The sequence below is a fragment of the Elaeis guineensis genome, chromosome 9 (genome assembly GCF_000442705.2).
Source record: "Elaeis guineensis isolate ETL-2024a chromosome 9, EG11, whole genome shotgun sequence".
Lineage (NCBI taxonomy): Eukaryota > Viridiplantae > Streptophyta > Magnoliopsida > Arecales > Arecaceae > Elaeis > Elaeis guineensis.
Genome location: NC_026001.2, coordinates 7,324,318 through 7,346,790, shown reverse-complemented (window position 1 = coordinate 7,346,790; position 22,473 = coordinate 7,324,318). Strand labels below are relative to the sequence as shown.

The following is a 22,473-nucleotide window of genomic DNA, read 5'->3' as shown; positions in this document are numbered from 1 at the left end:
TAAAACATTAAAACCCACTGCTTACATTGCATCACATTCATCACTTAAGAAGCCGTGATACATAACTCAGTTTAGAACTCCTGACTTGAAGGTGAGTCTGGTGTTGATAAAGAACATCAAGCCTCACAGCTGTTTCTGCATATCTTAGCAGAAGGGCCAGCATCTCACCTAAAAGCACGACAAGGACTGCAATTAATACACAAACACACCCAGTCTGCCTGGATATAACTTACACCTGCTATGAATGCTCCCAATCGGGCATCACATTCAACAAGATCTAACCAAAATTCAGTAATACCACAACAACAGTAATACCACAACAACATGACTATTGTGATGCTGCATGACACGAGGTATGGTGGACATCAACTACATCTCAACTGTGTGAACATTCAGAAACATGGCTGGTGTTCATGCAACATATCAGAGACTGCAGTCAAAGAGTTAATCTTCATCCTCTGTCTCCTCATCATCACCATTCACCCCTTGATACCTCCACCCATCCTCTTCAACATTGTCTCGATCTTCCTCTGTCTCTTCACTATCTTCCTCATAAACCTCTTTGCTTGCCCACTGCTTCTTGACAGTGCTAACGTTTGCAGGAGCCAAATTTGAGTCCTTCCGATTCGGCACCTTCGCAGGTGGCATCTTCTGTATGAGATTGGGCTTGCTTCTTTTGTTGTTCTTGCCACCACCACCCTTTGCAATATAAGCATCCTGATCGCTAGCTTCATCCATGGCATGGTCGGCAGCAGGTGCATGCTTGCCATTTTCTTCTGAATTGTGGCCAGGATGTTCCCTTCTCAGATGGAGGTTTAGTTTGTACTCATGAATGTAGGCTTTTCCACAGCCTTCATATGGACAAGCATAGGGACGGTCCGAGGATGCAGAACCATATGCCACCACAGGTGTCTTTGGGGTATTATGGAGCTTATCTGCTGGTGCTGTGTGCTTAATTCCATCAATCACCGAGTTCTGCAAACAGGAATTGGACATACCACGTTATTCCAACTACAGAAATGCAACATCAAAATGTACCATATCTATGTTACAATTGAACTGCATTCAAACACAATGTTCTCCCATGTATTCAATTGCTTCATGAAGTAAAAATCATATTTTTTAATCCTCAAGTCCAAAGAAATCAACATGTGCCCCATGTACAATCAGCTCCACATATGAAGATCGATTTATAGAAAATGATTGGCATTGCGAGGCAATGCAAAGAATTTTTATGATCTTGCTTAGTTGTTGATCAACTTCTACTACAGATCTCTCTCCTCCTAATTTCATGATGCACAAAATAGACAGCCTGTCTGTCAAAAATATGATGTTAATTTCATGATATTTTAACAAGAACATCATCTTCACAAAATTAATAGTATATCAGTATAATTTGATATAATCATGATGCATTTTCAGGTAACTTTTACGGAGTCATGTGAACTATCGTGAGAAAATCTTTGATGTAGTGAATGCTTTATATTGATAGCGGCCAAGCATATAGCAACCTTTGTACATGGACGTCAGTGAACAAAGAAAAATGAAAGCCAAAAAAGAAATGTCATGGATCCAAAAATGCAAGAGAGTATTAAGGCACAATGTAAAAGGTGACTCTTTTCTGATGGCAGAATGATCTAAAGACATTTAGATGATATTTTCCAAGAATAATAGTTGGCTTTGTGTGAATAATATTGATAAATAGATTCCAAGTCGGGCTTGATGGTTTTGCTGAAAGTAGGATAATAGAAGGTCAGAAAACAAGCAAGCAATCAATGCTCAACAGTTTGTCCACTTCAAAGGGGACAAGTTGAGATGGCTTGGCAATGATGGTTTGGAAAGTTTGCTGGTAGTGATACATATTGTTTGCGCTATTATTCCTGGCATACTAGGATTTGTCACTCCAAAGAGACTGAGGTTCAACAAGGCACCTCAATGTAGTAATCAGGACAAGCACATTTGCCATCTGAAAATGAAGGATCCACGAATGTCAAAGGTTGAATGGCATCTAGCAATTCCTACTTGACATTATGGAAGAGTGCATGAACATGTCAATATAACAGATTTATTATGTAGTCATTATTCATTTTACATTTTTTTTTTCATTTTCAGGATACAAAATCTATGAAAGTCAACACATCAATTAGAAGAGAGAATTCAAACAGAAAATCAGGTCAATCTTATGTGTATAAGGACAATGTTATTTTAGTCCAAAGAACCTAAACACTGATTCTTAACAGTTAACAGAATTACAAGGAGGCTTTAACAGCACATGACTATATCTGCAGAACTGTAGCACAAATGACCAAAACAACAAGTTGTAGCATGAGGCTGAAAATGACTAACAAAGAGCTCTCGGTGAAAAAGCAATCTTACCTTTTCATGGTGTGCCTTTATATGACTTTTTAATTTGCATTCATGTGTGTATTTTTTTCCACATTCTGGATAAGGGCAAATATGATAGTTCTCCAGTGAATGCGTTCGCATATGCGCCCTTAAATTAAAATCCAACGAGAAGGCCTGCAATTTACATCATGAGATTACACAAATGAGTTCAAAAGGCAACTTGCCACAGTTATCAATATTTGAGAAGCAAAGATAAAACATGAACCAAACTCAAGTCAAAAATATATTTAAAAACGTGCAAATGAATAAAATGCCAGAAGGATGTACAGTGTCTAAACTATGAGAAAGTTCCAAAATTTGGTGTTCCCAAAGAAATATCTTACCGCATTTAAAAGAATGTGTCTACATCCTTTTTGCAAAGTGCACACTTACGCGCATGCACACCCACCCTTGGAATTAGCTTAACCAATTATTTCCCTCTCCATTTCCATCTCATTGTGGAAGTACCTACTGCTCATGGTCAACAATAATCCTACAGGGAACAGCTCCACAAATAAAGACCCTTTATAGTGAACCCATGGCATGATTACTAGAAGCTATGCCACTGTCATCTTGCAAAATCAATGAATTTCTCTATGGGCCAAAATTTTTTGAAAAGCTACCATTGTATAGCAACTTTAGCATTTGCACAAGAGGAAATAATCAACAAAGTTTAAGAATGTTCTAATCTTGTTGTCAGTTTCAAATGAAGCTCCACTTGCAATTGCAGGTATAATTCTTAAAAGCTATAATTAAAAGCTTCCCCTAATGGAAAAGCATAGCACCTGCAAAATGCTATAATTCTTAAAAGCTTCAATAATATTTTCAATGGCTTCTAGTTATCCTTTTTCTGGTCGCATATTTCTCCTTCCATATACTAAATACTGCTGCCAGAATCACAATATCTACTAACTTTATTCCCCATGGAGAAAACGGAAAACAAAACATAATGCAAAGGTTTTTACAGACTTATGAATATCTGTGGTAGCAATAAGTTCCAAAGACAATTCCTTTATCCAATATAATGATTTAGGGAATTGTATGCTATTTTTTGGATGCATCACAGATTGTATGACTAAGAGCTTCAAGCACAAATTTTATTTTTACAGACTTATGAATATCTGTGGTCGCAATAAGTTCCAAAGACAATTCCTTTATCCAATATAATGATTTAGGAGATTGTAGTTATTTTTTTGGATGCATCACACATTGTATGACTAAGAGCTTCAAGCACAAATTTTCTATTATAGGACAACATTTGAAATTCAAATGTTATCTCCAAGACATTTACAATTCAAATATTATCTTATGTAAGAAATAATTTTTTAATACCACATTGCTCATTAAAACTTACCAAAACATAAATTGAGAAGTTTCAATGTGAGGTTGGCTCAGAACATCTTCATAAAACAAAATTTTAAAGCTTGGTTCCAGCCTTTCTCCTCTCATTTCAATATCATTTTAAATTAACTGGGATGACTTTCATTTGTTAAATCTACATCAAGTCACTTCTGGTCCTCTTTTTTGATCATTTTCTTCATACCGTGACCCAAAATATATATATATTTTTTTTAAAAAATCTAAACTGTTATGTGTTTACTCACTTTCTTATCCTCTCTTTCTTTTCTGATTTTGATATATTTCTTACTCTTCTTAAAAAAAAAAAATCGTCCATAAAACTGTTATTATGATGGTTAAATATGAAGAAAATATCAAATACTAACAGATGGTTAACCATCCCACTATCCAAAATAAGAAAAACCCAAGCAAGAAGCATGGCAAAAATGCAGTATGCATTTTGCACCGCAACAAAAAGAACATGAATAGCATATGGGAATGGACAAGAAACTACCTTACCACAGCCTTCATGAGGACATATAAAATCCCTTTCTCCTGTATGAATAAGAAAATGTCTTTTCAACTTGGAACTATCTAAGAATTTCTGCAAAGCACAAAAATGAATCTTAGAAAGAGTGTGATAATTGACTTGATTGATCATAGGCAATCTCACACTAACTCTTCAATAACAAATATTAGTATTGATTGGTAAAAAGGGGAAACTACAGCAACAAGATATAAGATACAGTAAACGGAAAATATCAAAGCACAAAATGCAAGGAAGTTTTAAAAAAAGAAAAAAATCTTGCATCCTTTGCAACCAATTAAACCACAAAAACAAAGAAGCAGAACATTATCAAACAATATTTGCAGAAAACAAGATTCAAACTTTTTTAAGTCTGAACAGGAGAAGAGAGGCATGTATATTCTTGATAGCTTTATCAAGAATATTGTATCATATTTGCTTGAAGCACCAAAGTAGCTTCATAAAACATATGAACCAAAAACAAAGCAGAGAACAAATACGGGGAGAACCAAAATATCCATATATGTGATTTACAAAAAATAATTCATCAGACATGATAAATTTTATACATTAATGATGAAACATTCAGCCTGCAGTTAGTTGAACTCTTTAACTCATTTGATATAGAGAATTGTGTTGAGTAATGCAAAATGCTTTATATTTCAAAAGTGACATTGAATAATGATGGTGCGCATTACCTTTCCACAGCCTTCAAAATGGCAAACATATTGCCTCTCTCCATGAATGTGAGCATGTTTCCTCAAAGCCCCTGCATCAATGAAAGTTTTCCCACAACCTTCATAGCTGCAAAGGAAAAGAACCTCTGTGGTTGGTTCTGGTTTTGGCTCTTCTGTCTGTGGTTCCTTAGACTTCTCTCTCAGAGCCTTCATCATATCCTCTAGCACATATATGAAAAAATAAAAAAACAGGAAACTAACAGATTTCAATCAAAGCAGTTAAGGCAAGATCGGCGAATGCAGATGCTTAAAAATATGTCTAATACTGTTCTGTTGCATATCGATTGTCAATGAAACAACAAACATGAATACAAGATGGGCAAAGTGTTGCCTTTGCAAAAACATCAACAAATATCTAGAAACACACACCATCAATCATTTTGTTGGCTTCTTATAGCTTATCATTGTCACGCACCAAATCCGGAACATAACACGGCCATGCTACCGAGGGATGGGCCCGTGATAACACAAAGCCAAAATTCATCTTCTTAAATATAATAACAGGTGCATCATAAATAAAGTTCAATTCAAATATTTAATTAAACCAAAACTGGTTTAGAGCATCTAAATCCAAAAATAATCCAAGCCTCAAAATTCATAATAGCTACAATCCATAAACATAAACTGAATTCCTAGTACAAAATTTCCAAGCTTGCTTTGCCGATCCCTAAGCCTGGATTCTCTTTTTACCAGTCCTAGCCTTATTTCTCTGTACATAAAAAAGAAAACAAAAAGAATATGAGCTTCACTAGCTCAGTAAGTAGACTTCCGCTTCCTTACCGAATCAAGCATAAAATTTCTTATGATAATGCATCATTTCACAAATAATAATTATTGTAAAAATAAACATTTCATAGAGCATGTAATAAAACAAGTTATAAGCTTATCATGCATGCATAAATCATGTATATTTCACAATCATGAATCATAAATCATTTTTGTCATGTATTCGTGTCATGTTTCAAAAAAAAAATTGCTCACAGATGTTCGTGCTAAGGTCACTATTATACCCGTGACAGGGCCATGTTTCTTAATCGACAAAGTTCTTAATTCATGTGCCAACTTTATACCAGCTGGTAGGGCCATGTTTCGTGTGGATGCTAGCTCCGGATGTCGACCTTCCCGAAGAAATTCATTCATAGCTATCTGAAAGCCTTTGAAATCTTTGTATCTTTTTCTTAAAACATATATATACATAGATGGAAAAAATAAAATCTCATGCTTCATAATCATGCAACTTTTTATAAAATACATTCATGCAATCAATGCTCATAATAAAACATGCTTTTTCATATCACATATGTTGATCCTTATTTTACGAAAAATATGACTTCATCAATAAGAGATCTTATGCATGAAAAATCATGGAGATTTAAAAATAAGAGGCGTAAGATCTACATACCTCGATCGTCCTAGACCTTTTAATCTTCCTTAAATGAATCAGACAGTCCTATTAAAAATATTAAATCATCATTAAATTTTATTTCATATATTTAATAAAATTACATAATATAAGAAGATGACCAACTTGATAATCAGTCTAATAAATGCCCCCTTCGGCTCTAAATCGATTTAAGATCATAGGTCCCTAGGAGTGGAGAAGATGGCCTAATAGGAAATCCATAGGGCTTCTTAGAGAGAGAAAATTTTTAGAGAGAGAAGGTAGAGAGAGAAAATCCAATTCTAGAGAGAGAAAATATTTAGATTTAAGAGAGAGAGAGATGAGAGAAACTTTCTCTCATAAGTATTATTATTTCTTTTTCTTTTTTTTTTCTTTTTCTTTTTTTTTTCCCGTGGCCTTCTTTGGCCGGAACAGGGGACCTAGAGGTCCTTTGCCTTTGATCGGTCGATCTCGGCCATACCTTGCCCGACGGTGGCCGACGACAAAGGGCGACCCTCCCAAGCTCGGAGAGGCCAAAGCCGGCGGTCGGCGGTGACCGTCGGTGCCAAAAATCAGGGGAAAGGGAGAGGCCGAACAGAGCTTCCTTTTCCGATGAAATCCGACGACTCCTGTCGCCGATAGTCATGCCTACAGGCATGGAAAAGAAGGGAGAGAAGAGAGGAAGAGGAAGAAGGACTTACCTCAGCCTCCGATGACCCCCGCCAGCGAGAAATCGCGGTGAGCACGAGTCGAGTGGCAGCAGCTTCAATCGAAAAAATCGAAGAGAAACACCGATGATCGTCGGTGATTGCTATGTCTTCTCTTAGAGGAGAGGGGAGTTCTTATAGGGCTCATCCTAGGGTCCTTCAATGGCCCTAGGACTTCGATTCCAATCGGAACCGGAGAAGGAGAAGACTCCGATAGAGACTCTTCTTCCCCTTTTTTTTTTCTCTTGGTGGGCTTAGTGGGCTTTAGGCCCAATGGGCCGGGTTATCACATTCTACCCCCCTTAAAAAAAAATTTCGTCCTCGAAATTTAACATACCTTCATTTTCAAATAAGTGTGGATATCTCGTCTTCATATCATCTTCAAGCTCCCAAGTAGCCTCTCTCTCTTCATGATTACTCCAATGAATCTTCACATATGGAATAATGCGCCGTCTTAGAACTTATTCTTTTCGATCAATAATTCGGAGGGAAAATTCTTCATAGGTTAAATCTTCATGAACTTGCAATGGCTCATACTTTATCACATTATTTGGATCAGGTACAAACTTTCTCAGTAATGAAACATGAAAGACATTGTGCACTTTGGATAAATCTGATGGTAAAGCTAATTCGTAAGCAACATCTCCTACTCGATTTAAAATTTTAAAAGGTCCAATATATCGCAGACTCAGCTTGCCATGTCTTCCAAATCTCATGACACCCTTAGTAGGTGATACTTTTAGAAAAACATGCTCACCAACCTGAAATTTTAATTCTCTTCTTTTTCTATCTGCCCAACTCTTCTGTCTATCCTGTGCTGCCTTGAGTCTTCTCTTGATCAGATAAATTTTGTCTCTAGCATCTTAACTAACTCGGGACCTATTAATTTCTTTTCACCCACTTCATCCCAATACAGAGGAGATCTACACTTTCTTCCATATAGGGCTTCATAGGGTGCCATCCGGATACTAGAATGAAAACTATTGTTATATGCAAATTCAATCAGTGTCACATGATTATCCCAATGTCCTCCGAAATCGAAAGCACAAGCTCTTAACATATCCTCAAGAGTTTGAATTGTCCTTTCAGATTGGCCATCGGTCTGGGGATGGAAAGCAGTACTAAGCCTCAATTCTGTCACCAAAGCATCTTGAAAATTTTTCCAAAATCTAGATACGAATCGTGGATCCGATCAGACACAATACTTATTGAAACACCATGTAGGCGTACAATTCCATCAATATACATCGGCTAACTTATCAAGTGGAGTACCAACTCGAAAAGATAGAAAGTGAGCTGATTTAGTAAGCCGATCAACAATCACCCACACTGCATCATTTTTCTTACTGTCCTTAGAAGTCCTGTAATGAAATCGTGATATGTTCTCATTTTCATTCTGGTATCTCTAATGATTTTAGCAAACCAGCAGGTCTTTGATGTTCGGCTTTCACTTGCTGGCATACCAAGCATTGAGATATAAACCGAGCTATCTCCTGCTTCATTCCGTTCCACCAGAAATGTTGTTTTAAATCTCTATACATCTTTGTACTACCGGATGAAAGGAGAAACGAGATTTATGGGCTTCTTCCAAAATTTTCTTCTTTAGTTCAAGATTTCTGATATACATAATCTGTTCCCAAAATAAAGAGTTCCATCTGTATGTAGCCTAAGCTCATTCGTAACCCTTTCTCCATGTCCTTCTTAAACTGACACAAACGAATATCATTCTGTTGGACCGCTTTTATCTGTTCGATCAATGCTGGTTGTACCATTAAATTGGCTAATACATTCTTAACATCGGTACAAGTACTTCAATTTGCAAATCTCAAGATCCCTCAGAATTTATTGCTGAAAGGATAGCAGAGTCATCATATTTGCTGAAACTTCCTACTAAGTGCATCTGCCACCACATTGACTTTTCCAAGATGATATTTAATATTTAGATCATAATCTTTTAATAGTTCAAGCCACCTCTTTGCCTCATATTCAGCTCTTTTTGAGTAAATAAGTATTTTAAGCTTTTATGATCAGTAAAGATTTCACAAGATTCTCCATATAAATAATGTCGTCAAATCTTTAAAGCAAAAATAATAGCTGCTAACTCCAAATCATGTGTCGGATAATTCTGCTCATAGATTTTTAGTTGTCGAGAAGCATAAACTATGACCTTATCGTTCTGCATCAATACACAACCTAATCCCTTCTTGGAAGCATCACTATAAATGCAAATCCTCCATTACTAGATGGTAAAGTAAGAACTGGGACAGATATCAATCGTTGCATCAGATCTTGAAAACTATGCTCATATTCACTGCTCCATTCAAATTTTATTCGTTTCTGAGTTAAGCGGGTTAGAGGAATTGCAATTTGAGAAAATCCTTGACGAATCTTCTATAATAACCAGCCAAGCCTAAAAAGCTTCTAACTTCCGTCACATTAGTCGGACGAGGCCAATTCACCACGGCTTCTATCTTCTTTGGATCGACTGAGATTCCTTCCTTAGATATTACATGGCCGAGAAAGACGACACTATCCAACCAGAACTCACACTTGCTAAGCTTGGCGAAGAGCTTCTCTTCTCTCAAGGTCTGAAACACAATCCTAAATGTCTCTCATGTTCCTCTATATTTTTAGAATAAACTAGGATATCATCAATAAAAACAACAAATTGATCCAGATACGGCTTGAAAATCCTGTTCATCATATCCATAAAAGCAGCCGGTGCATTGGTTAGTCCAAAAGGCATTACTAAAAATTCATAATGGCCATACCTATTCTAAATACAGTCTTAGGTACATCTTTATCTCTAATTCTTAGTTGATAATAGTCTGATCGTAAGTCAATTTTGGAGAAAACTTGTGCACCCTGAAGTTGATCAAATAAGTCATCTATTCGAGGAAGAGGATATTTATTCTTTATGGTTACCTTGTTCAACTCCCGATAGTCAATACATAAACGCATGCTCCCATCTTTCTTTTTCACAAATAACACAGGAGCTCCCCAGAGTGATGTACTTGGTCGGACAAACTTTTTATTCAAAAATTCTTACAGTTGATCCTTTAATTCTCATAATTCTACGGGGCCATCCGATAAGAGGTTTTGATATAGGTCCGGTCCTTGGTGTGATGTCAATTTTAAATTCAACCTCACGACCTGGAGGCAGTCCGGATAGTTCATCTGAAAAAATATCAGAAAATTCCTTGACAATTGGGATATCGTCCAACTTTATCTTTTCCTTCTCGACGTCCACTACATCGACCAAAAATGCTTTGCATCTTTCCTCAAAGCTTTTCTTGTGTTCATGATTGAGATAATACTCAAAGATTGTTTGGGTTCCATATTATGAACTTCGCCTTGAAAGAAGAATTGCGGTTTATCCGGAATTTGAAATACCACTCCTTTTCTAAAACAATCAATATGAGTATGGTACGAAGATAACCAGTTCATCCCAAGAATAATGTCAAAATCATGCATATTTAATTGAATCAAATCTGCTGCTAATTCTTTTTCTTCTATTTGGATTATGCAATTCTTAAAAATAATATTAGCAACAACAATATTTTTAAAAGTATACTAACATATAATGGTTCATTTAGTTTTCCAAGCACACAATTCAAAGAAGTAGCAAACTTGAGAGATATAAAAGAGTGAGAAGAGCCGGAATCGAATAGCACACGAGCATGAATAGAATTGACTGGGATAGTATCTGCACCACTTGATCACTTGCGTTGGCCTCCTGTTGGTTTAAAGCAAACACTCGTGTATTCCCTTTCTGTTTTTGATCGACTGGTTTGTTAGGTCTAGAGTCATCTTTTTTCTTATTTGGGCAATCACGAGCCATATGTCCTTTCTCGCCACATAAGAAGCATGCTCCTATCCTCTTGAGACAAGGTCCATTATGATTTTTTCCACAATAGGAGCAGGATATAGATTCTTTCTTCTTATCAGAGTTATTATTTTTAAAATTTTTCTACTGATTCTTTAGATTTCCTACTGATCTAGGTCTCTTCCTATCTCCTTTTCTAGATCAGCTCTTTTCAATTCAGACCACTTTCAAAGCTCGCTCCAGTACGTCCTTGTAGTTATTTAAAATATGAAAAGACAGACGGGACCGAATTCCATATCTTAGACCTTGTTCGAATCTGTTAGCTTTACTCCTTTCGAACTCCATATATTGGGGGCAGAAGCGGCCTAGCTCATTAAATTTGTTAGCATATTCTAACACTGTCATATCATCCTTTTGCTTTAAGGCTAGAAACTCATTTTCTTTTATCAATCTCATTGTTCCGGGGAAGTATTGATCATAAAATATCTCTTTGAACTCTTCCCAAGTGAGCTGATCATCATTATTCCCATAGGCAGCTTTTATTGCAGTCCACCAAAACTCAGCATTCCCTTTTAACATAGGAACGGCTAATCTGACCTTCACATTCTCAGGGTATTGCAGGGCATCAAACATCTTCTCCATCTCTCGAATTCATGTCTCTGCAGCCATAAGATCAGATCCACCCTCAAATAGAGGTGAGTTGAGCCTTCTGAATCTCTCGTAGTATGACTCCATAGATAATGTAGATCGAGCAGTTTGTGTCTGTTGCTGGATAAGCTGAGCCACCACTTGACATACACCAGCAATATCCGCCTGAGTGGCCGGTGCGTCAGGAGCCCGCTCAACTGGTTGATTGGCAGCTCTCCGTGACGTCAATCTTGCTCCTCTTGTCCTAGCAGCCATATTTGCCAAGATCTCGTCCTCCCTGTCGCTCATCGCTTCCTAATCAAATACTAATATTATTATATTTTTATAACAGAGCTATAGTACAATTAATAATTTAAGTCAGAGTCTAACTATACGTAACCTAACTACCCACTGTTAGGTTTTAAGTTCTACCCATGATTAAACCTATTGCTCTGATACCATAAAATGTCACGCCCCAAATTCGGAACATAACACGACCATGCTACCGAGGGATGGGCCCGCAATAACACGAAGCCAAAATTCATCTTCTTAAATATAATAACAGGTGCATCATAAATAAAGTTCAATTCAAATATTTAATTAAACCAAAACTGATTCAGAGCATCTAAATCCAAAAATAATCCAAGCCTCAAAATTCATAATAGCTACAATCCATAAACATAAAATGAATTCCTAGTACAAAATTTTCAAGCTTGCTTTGCCGATCCCCAAGCCTGGATTCCCTTTTTACCAATCCTAGTCTTATTTCTCTGTACATGAAAAAGAAAACAAAAAGAATATGAGCTTCACTAGGTCAGTAAGTAGACTTCCGCTTCCTTACCGGATCAAGCATAAAATTTTTTATGATAATGCATCATTTCGCAAATAACAATTATGGTGAAAATAAACATTTTATAGAGCATGTAATAAAACAAGTTATAAGCTCATCATGCATGCATAAATCATGTATATTTCACAATCATGAATCATAAATTATTTTTATCATGTATTCGTGTCATGTTTCAAAAAAAAAAATTTGCTCACAGATGTTCGTGCTAAGGTCACTATTATACCCGTGACAGGACCATGTTTCTTAATCGACAGAGTTCTTAATTCATGTGCCAACTTTATACCCGCTGACAGGACCATATTTCGTGTGGATGCTAGCTCCGGATGTCGACCTTCCCGAAGAAATTCATTCATAGCTATCTGAGAGCCTTTGAAATCTTTGTATCTTTTTCGTAAAATATATATATACATAGATGGAAAATAATAAAATCTCATGCTTCATAATCATATAATTTTTTATAAAATATATTCATGCAATCAATGCTCATAATAAAACATGCTTTTTCATATCACATATGCTGATCCTTATTTTACGAAAAATATGACTTCACCAATAAGAGATCTTATGCATGAAAAATCATGAAGATTTAAAAATAAATAAGGGACGTAAGATCTACATACCTCGATCGTCCTAGACCTTTTAATCTTCCTTAAATGAATCAGACAGTCCTATTAAAAATATTAAATCATCATTAAATTTTATTTCATATATTTAATAAAATTACATAATATAAGAAGATGACCGACTTGATAATCAGTCTAATAAATCCTCCCCTCTTCGGCTCTAAATCGATTTAAGATCATAGATCCCTAGGAGTGAAGAAGATGGCCTAATAGGAGATCCATTGGGCTTCTTAAAGAGAGAAAATTTTTAGAGAAGGTAGAGAGAGAAAGTCCAATTCTAGAGAGAGAAAATGATTTAGATTTAAGAGAGAGAGATGAAAAAAACTCTCTCATAAGTCTTTTTTTTTCTTTTCTTTTTCTTTTTCTTTTCTTTTTCTTTTCTTTTCTTTTTCTTTTTCTTTTTTTTTTCCCGTGGCCTTCTTTGGCCGAAACAGGGGACCTAATGGTCCTTTGCCTTTGATCGGCCAATCTCGGCCGTACCTCGCCCGGCAGTGGTCGACGGCAAGGGCCGACCCTCCCGAGCTCGGAGAGGCCAAAGCCGACGGTCGGCGGTGACCGTCAGTGCCAAAAATCAGGGGAAAGGGAGAGACCGAACAGAACTTCCTTTTCCAACGAAATCTGACGACTCCTATCGCCGGCAGTCGTGCCTACAGGCATGGGAAAGAAGAAAGAGAAGAGAGAAAGAGGAAGAAGGACTTACCTCAGCCTTCGATGATCCCCACCGACGAGAAATCACGACGAGCACGAGTCGAGGGGCCACGGCTTCAATCGAAAAAATCGGAGAGGAACACCGACGATCGTCGGTGATTGCTATGTCTTCTCTTAGAGGAAAGGAGGGGGTTCTTATAGGGCTCATCCTAGGGTCCTTCAATGGCCCTAGGACTTCTATTCCAATCGGAACCGGGGAAGGAGAAGACTCCGATCGGGAGTCTTCTCCTTTTTTTTTTTTCTCTCGGTGGGCTTAGTGGGCTTTAGGCCCAACGGGCCGGGTTATCACAATCATGGTTTGAATGCTTGAATAAAAATGGAAAATAAATAACAATAAGCAAGCAGTAATCTATAAACAGTAGAAATCATAGCTAAAACAACCAGAAGAATATATTTTCTTCTAATACTTCCTAAGTAAGGAAATTTGGAAACCATGACTCCATAATTTATCAAAATACTCGTGAGAAGCATAAAGTTAGCATCACCTTTTTTTTCCATTAGGCTTCAAATAAGCGACATTGATGGCTTTAACACACTTCAATTATTAATCCTACCATGTATACCGATAGATTTTAGGGGTTTTTAATGCCTTGTCCATTAGTGAACCGAACTTTAATTTTTAAGCCATATTAACTATTTTTATAACTTCCGATCCATCTTTAATAGGAGTTTAAGTTTCAACCCTTATGACACAAAATTGCCCCCAAATCAAATATGGGAATTAAATTCCAAACGAAACAAAGGAGAAGAAAGCAGCAGAATAAGAAAATGGCTTTCGTATCTCATCTCCTCTGCAATCCAATGGTGGACTCTTCGGCCCATCTCCCTAACCGCTCCTCCTCCCTCTCTCCGTTCCAGCCCCCACCCTCCACCTCCGCTGCCACCTATGGCCACCTAGCCCGCCCGCCCCGAGCGGCCATAAAGGTCCATGCCTCCACCACCGCCAAGCCGGTGGAGTTCGACTTTAAGAAGTACATGCTCCAGAAGGCCAATGTCATGCATCGGGCCCTGGATGCTGTCGTCCCCCTCGACCATCCTGAGCACATCCATAAGACGATGCGCTACTCCCTCCTCGTCGGCGGCAAGCGCATCCACCCCATCCTCTCCCTCACCACCTACGAGCTCATTGGCGGCCGCGAGCGCCAGGCCATCCCCCCCGCCATCGCCATCGAGATAGTCCAAACCAGGTCCCTCATTCACGACGACCTTCCCTACATGGACAACAATGACTTCCGTCATGGCAAGCCCTCCAACCACCGCGTCTTCGACGAGCCCATCGCCATCCTCGCCGGCGACGCCCTCCTCGCCTACGCCTCCTATCCAGCCGACGACCTCGTCCCACCTGCCTGCATCATCCATGCAGTCACCGAGCTCTCCCGTTCCATCGGGCCCAAGGGGTTGGTCGCCCGCCAGATGGTCGACATCAAGTCCATGGGACTGGCAGTCCCCTTTGACCTTGATCAGCTCGAATTCATCCACCTCCACAAGACCACCTTCCTGATGGGGGCCTCGACGATCATAGGAGCGATTGTCGATGGGGGCTCCAATGACTAGATCGAGTTGCAGTGGCAATATGCTAGGCATATTAGAGTGCTGTTGTAAGTGGTGGATGACATCCTCGATGTAACCCAATCATTGAAGGAGTTGGAGAAGACGACCGGAAAGGATCATGTATACATAACTATGCACAATAGCAAATTAATTGTGTATCATATTTATTTAACTATGTAGTAATAAATTAACTATATACCATATTTAGTTAACTATGTATCATGTTAATTAACTGTGCAGTGATAATTTAACTATGTACCATGCATGTATAACTATGTACAATAGCAAATTAACTGTATATCATATTTATTTAACTGCGTGCAGTGTTAATTTAACTGTGTACAATATTAATTTAACCAAATATCGTGTTAATTTAACTATGTACATTGATAAATTAACTATATATTATGTTAATTTAACTATGCACAATGGTAAATTACTTATGTACCACGTTAATATAACTATGTATCATGTATATATAACTGTATATAATAACAAATTAACTATGTACCATATTTATTTAACCGTATATGATGATAAATTAACTGTGTGCCACATTTAGCTAGTTGTATATCATGTTAATTTAACTAATGTGCATTAATAATTTAACTATATACTATGTATATATAAATGTATACAATAACAAATTAACTATGTATCATATTTATTTAACTATGTGCAAGGTTAATTTAACCATGTACCATATTAATTTAACTGTGTACAGTAATAAATTAACTATATACCGTATTAATTTAACTATATACAGTGGCAAATCAACAGTATACCATATTAATTTAACTATATACCATGTATATATTATGGTATATAATAGTAAATTGACTGTGTATCATGTTTATTTAACTGTACACAGTGGTAAATTAACTGTATGTCATGTTTAATTACTTGTGTATTATGTTAATTTAACTATATAATGATAATTTAATTATATATCATATTAATTTAACTGTGTGCAGTGGCAAATTAACTGTATACCAGTTAATTTAACTGTGTACTATATATATAACTGTGTACCATATTTATTTAACTATATATAGTGATAAATTAATTGTGCCATATTTAGTTAACTGTGTATTATGTTAATTTAACCGCATGCAATGGCAATATAACTATGTACCATATATATATATTATGTATAATAGCAAATTAACTGTGTACCGTATTTCTTTAATGTGTACAGTGATAAATTAATTGTATGCCATGTTAATTTAACAGTACAGTGGCAAATTAACTACATGCCATGATACGTGAACTACATTGCAATACTATCGTATCCGTTCATAAGATACTGACCTCTGACCATAGAGATCCTTAATAGCAACCTCTTTCCCATGCCAAGTTTGATGATATAGCAATTCTACACCAAATTCATGACCAATATCTTTTACAATATCATTAGACCTATATAAAGGCATATCTTGAATTTTCTCCTTCATAATATTTAAAACTCACTGCTTTGAAGCCTTAGAGTGAGATCGAACTTGCAACCCTACTCTGCATGTATGTTCATTGTTCATTGTTTTAATTACAAATCTATCTTGATTTCCAAGACGAGAAGCATAAATGCACTATCACATCCTTTATATGCATGCTCAATGGTCACACACTGATGATCATTCTTCACAAATACAAAAATTCTGTAATTTACAATGCAGAAATTATGAATTATATCATGAAAGATTTTGACATCCTTAAATTCTTGACCTACACCCTCTATAGAGTTCTTCCAAGCATCCAACGTGTTCCTTAGACTTAATTTATCTTCAATGGCAGCTCTTGTTTCTTCGACTACTCGAACAAAATTTCTTGAGCTGCCAAACGAGGAAAAATGAGATGAATTGCTCTTCTGACAATTTTTGGAACAATATATATATTCAGCATTTTAGGATGGGCCGCCATCCCTGCAATGTAAAAAGATTACATTTTTCAACATATTACCTCATGTTGATTATCACATTAGGTGATTCAATTTAATTAAGAAAAAAGAATACTAAAATAAACTGCAAATAGATTTTGTGTTACCTCATGTTGATTATCACATTAGACATTAACATCCTTATACATTGTGAGTGTAACGAGCATTCTCGAATTGTTAAGAATATAGAATTTTATATCCATCATTATCGGAGATAAATACTTCCATCTCTCTACTATTTCATTCAAAATATAATTGAGAGCCATGTCTTGTGAAATTGAAATGATATGGACTTCGCTATCATAAGAGCACAGAGCCGCAAAAAAGGAATTTTCAATGTCCTTACAATCAATAACTATTAGAAACCTAGATGAAGTCTTCAAAAAGATAGATTGCTTTCCAAGGATCATCAATAGAAGTTTGTTGCAAGAAGCTCATCCACAAATAGAAAAGATGTAATAACCAAAATTTTAGAAGAAAACCCACTCAACCAACAAATAAGAAAAAAAAGGACCAGCACATGCATTGTGCTGGAAATTAACGTGGAAGGGGGGACACACAAAGAATCCTTTGGGAGTTCTTCTCCAATCCAAAATTCTAAAACCCTTAGGATTAGAGATTAAATCAAACTCCAAGATCCTCCGGTTAGAGGTCTATTTAAAGGCCTCAATCTCTTAATTTTCCCTCACCAAAGATCATCGTTGTTTTGTTCCCTCTTCTCTTCCTATTTTTTCGGCGATTACCTTTGCTTTGGCCATCAAGAACTGGATCAATCTTAGCCGAAGACTAGGTAAATCTCTTCAATTATTTTTTCCTCAATCTTCTATGGGTTATATAAGCTTGAATTTTTGCCGATTTTTTTGTTGAAAATCTCTCGAAAATCCTGATTACCGATTTTTCTTATTCTTTTCACGTTTTGTTCTTAATGTTCCCCCACCATGAGCCACCACCGATCACTGAAACTAGGTCATCAGTCGCCATCGTGGCCTAGCCCTCCAACCACGAGCATCATCGGCTAGGAGGACCTCCTAGCTATAAGAACAAAGGAAAAAAGAGTTCCCTTATTCTGTTAAGAAGAAAGAGGATGCAGGTTAGAGGTGCAATCGAACCGAGCCGAGTCGTGCAGCTGAAAGCTTGACCTCGACTGGAATCAAAATACTTGAGCTCGAAACTCGATTCGAGATCGATCGAGTCTTAACATCCCAAGCTCGAGGTCGGCTCGATTAAAAATAGATAAAACTCAAGATCGACTCAACTCGACTCGAATATCAATCAAGCCATACTCGAGCTCGAAATCAAGCTTCAGCCTACTAATAATACATATATTAAATTATATATTATAAATAAAAATAATATTATTAAATATATATAAACTCGAGTAGGCTCGCGAGTTTTTGAACCAAGTATCCTGCTACTCGAGCTCAACTCGAAAAGCTACTCGAGCTCGACTCAACTACTCGAGCTCGATAATGACTAAATCGAGTCGAGCTCAAGTAGCTCGCGAGCAGCTCAACCTGTTTGCAGCTCTAACACAAATCCTCTGTTTCGAAAAAAAAGAAAAAAGAGAAAAAAAATCTTTCTTCTCTCCCTTCTCTTTTTCCTCTCTAGTATTTTTCTCTCTACCATCTCTTTATTTTCTCTCTCTACTTTCTCTCTTTATGGACTTTCTCTCTCTAAATTTATTTCTCTCTATTTAATGATTGTCTCTCTCTTTAATGATTTTCTTTCTCTATCATGCTAGTTGTCTCTCTCTTTTCTTGGGATTGGTAAAACCAGATGTCCATCTTTTATGATTAGTTTGATCCTATCCGAGAAATCTAATCCGAAAGACACATCCAATTTCGAGTTCAATTTTAAGTGGGATTTTGATTTAAAATTTTATTTTGATCTAGTTATGAATTAGAATTAATGTAAGAATATAATTTTGAATAATAGATTCTGAAGAATCCTCTCAAGATTAATCAATCTGTTCGTTCAATCACTTCGGTGTTCTATGAAAAGTAATGAACCATCTTCTCGAAATATCATATAATTATTTCGAAAGCAAATATCAATCTTTAAATTATACATGATTTATGAAACTATATTTTGAACAAAAAGTAATTCCTAAAATATCATGATTTATTGATTTATTATGGAATATGCATATGTTCAGCGAAATTATGATATCTATATGTTATGTTTGCAAAAGTGCTTGGATATGGATTAGATTTTGTGCTCTCAACCTAGCTATATTCTGCACCCTGCCAATGAGAATTGTGCATTGGACTCTCAACCTACCAATGGGGATTGTGCATTGGACTCTGGATCCTATCAATGAGGAATGTGCATTGGATTTTAGATCCTACAAATAGAGATTATGCATTGGATTTTGGATCCTGTCAATTGAGATTAAGCATTAGTACTTTAAATGAGCTCACTATTTCTGTTTTGGGCCTTACCATAGAGATAAGTGTAGTCATAATTCAAGCTATTGAGTTATATGTACTTTTAATTCGAATCGGATTTATGATTACACATGCATATGAATATTGAAAATATTTAACTTATTTAAATAAGCATGAAATATGTTCTTATATTTATTCATGGCATTGTTTTTTAACATTATATCTTATAATAATATCTGAAATATCTAGTTGAGATATTCATTACTTACTAAACTATCAAGCTCATCACCTCTTTCTTTTGTTTTTCAGATTCAGATGATTGATTACGAACGTAGGCATTTTTGGAAGAGAGTTTTAGTGGCGAGACTGGCACTATCAACTTCGTTGAACTTAGATTTATTTTTATTATTTTTAGTAAAATTTTATTTGATGTAAGATATTTAAATTTAGATACCATTTGGTTCGGTTGATAAATTTAAATTTTTCATTAATACCACTATGATGCATTGGTATCTGTTTGAAATGCTTTATATACTTATGAAAATAGTTTTTTTATAAGTATGCGGCAGTTGCCATGATCTTTGGCTCACAATCTCGGATCGGAGGCGTGACAAAAGATGTTTAGGACTTGAACAAGTCAACAAAATAAGAAGAAAGATTTTTATCATGAAGAAGAGACTTAGGATGATTTATAAAGAAATTAATCCATATCTGAATCTTGGTATCACGATAATATCAACTAAATCAAATGAGATTCAGTAAGACTGAGAAAAACACCTAAATGAGATAACTTCAACTATTTGAGAGGGCCAAGAAGAACATCTAAATGGGGCAACTTCGACAACTGTTATTTCCAATCTTAACCAACGAGATTCTGCAGTGCAATATAACGTCCAGCGGATCAGAGAACTACGGAATAAGACATCCAAAAAGTCTAGAATCAAATGGGATTCGGCAAGACTAAGAAGAACACCTAAATGGGATAACTTTGGCTATTTGAGAAAGACAAGAAAAACATTTAAATGGGACAACTTTGACAACTGTTATTTCCAATCTTAACCAAATAGGATTCTACGATACATTATGATGTCCAGCAAATCAGGAAGCCACAGAATAAGACATCCAAAAAAATCTAAAAACCATGGAATAGAAAACATTCTCAAAAGAGGAGTCCCAGTCAAAGGTAAGTTGGGCATTTTCTATAGTAAAATGGCATCAAAAGAATGTCCTATTATAGTAAGCCTAAAAGGAGGAATCGAGAGTTCGAGTTTTAGTCAACACCGATTTTTTGTTCGAGTGGCATAAAAGGATGACCGGAAATTAAATTACCGTATATTTTATCGCTACCTAATTCAAAAATCCTTTTAGGTTTGCAGATTTGCCAAAAGCTTCGGTAAAAACTTGAGGCCAAGAATCATCCAGTAAACTACCAGTGACAAGATGAAAGATGCTCAATTCCCATGTTCTTCAGCTATCGAACGTTCTTATGACCCAAACTGCTCTCTTAATCATCTGGCTTCTAGAGTGCTCCCAACATTCTATCAAAAATGAGAAATTTGCTAATAGATGGTCCTCTACGTCATCCCAAGGAACCCTAGAAAACTGGTTATTCTGATTAACGTACCCAACCCTGACCTACCCAGAACAAGTTCTATCACTTTGTGAGTCGCACATAGAAACAGAAAAAAGAACACCTTTTTCAGATCCCATTAATCCAGAACGAGAAGATTAAACCTTCATCAATCGATAATACAACTCTAATCCTTATAAATACAGGGTTAAAGATACCTGTAACCCACTTCAAAAGAGAGCACTTGCCACCAGTCGCCACCATGTCTTGCGGAACCCTAGATCATACAGCCCCAAAAGAAATCAATCAGGCACATCAAATCACTCACCAGAGAATCAATTTCTTAGATCATACATACCACATCCCCAAAATTCCGCAAATTCTGCACAATGGCACGCGATCATCCCAAGAAAACCCAAGCCCCTAAACCAAAAACACAAGGAAGAGGCAAGAACGCACCATTCCTTGAACCATCGGACGGCGGGGGTCCGATCTTTGGCGGGCTGGCGCCTCTCAAACATAGAGTGATTCGTCTGGAGATCCATCTCTCTCTCTCCCTCCCTCCCTGTGCTTTCTCTCTTCTCCCCCTCTCTCGCCGACCAGATTAATGGCGGACGGAGGATCGCCGAAGATGCAGGGATAGGGATAGGGTTAGCGTATGGGAAGAGATGGGGAAGAAATAGTTCGTGTGGCGAGCGTTGGACGAGGAGAAGAAATAGAGGAGCTTTGGGGGGTGCGGGAGTCCACGTAAGCGGTGGAATCGACTACTAAGAGTAGGAAGCGTAGGGAGCCCGGTTATGGATGGAAAGGTCGCCATGGATTGATCCCGCTGGCTACTTCCATCTCACCTTTCTCGGGACTCTTTGTTATCTTTGCTACTTGGCTTGATTGACGCAGGGCTCCCATTCTACCAGGTCATGGCCTCTGTGATTAGAAGTGATGCTAAATTGGCTGGGTGCATGGATGCGTTTATGCCTTGGTACAAGGATATGCGGGACGAATGGAGGCACGCAAAAATAAATAAATAAATGTACACACACACACACACACACACACACACACACACACATATATATATATATATATATATATATATATATATATATATATATATATATATATATATATATATATATATATATATATATATATATACACACACGCACACACACATATATATATATATATACATATATACACACACATATATATATATACACACACACACATATATATATATATACACATATATATATATATACACACACACACATATATATATATATACCGTGTAAATTTATTCGGATGAGATTTTTTTTTTTTA

The 22,473-nt window shown here is 36.7% G+C and overlaps 1 protein-coding gene and 2 pseudogenes across 5 annotated transcripts; 1 reads left to right on the top strand and 2 right to left on the bottom strand.

Annotated features, from left to right (window-relative positions):
* LOC105051844 (zinc finger transcription factor YY1) lies at positions 1–22,072 on the bottom strand. Of its 5 annotated transcripts, none has more exons than XM_073243288.1 (7): positions 21,609–22,072; positions 21,508–21,531; positions 21,368–21,426; positions 4,948–5,182; positions 4,238–4,327; positions 2,377–2,520; positions 1–975 (listed from the first exon to the last, which is right to left on the bottom strand). In XM_073243288.1, the coding sequence occupies exons 1-7, from the start codon at positions 21,621–21,623 to the stop codon at positions 445–447; spliced, it is 1,098 nt and encodes a 365-aa protein (XP_073099389.1). In that variant the 5' UTR covers positions 21,624–22,072; the 3' UTR covers positions 1–444. The 5 variants fall into 5 exon arrangements, with proteins under 5 accessions (XP_073099389.1, XP_073099391.1, XP_073099390.1 ...); XM_073243290.1 differs by having other exon boundaries at positions 4,948–5,147; positions 21,609–22,070; XM_073243289.1 differs by lacking the exon at positions 21,508–21,531 and having other exon boundaries at positions 21,609–22,071.
* LOC140851558 (uncharacterized) lies at positions 6,463–13,398 on the bottom strand (annotated as a pseudogene).
* Positions 14,402–16,108, top strand: LOC105051843 (heterodimeric geranylgeranyl pyrophosphate synthase large subunit 1, chloroplastic-like; annotated as a pseudogene).
* Positions 22,073–22,473: the final 401 nt, after the last annotated feature.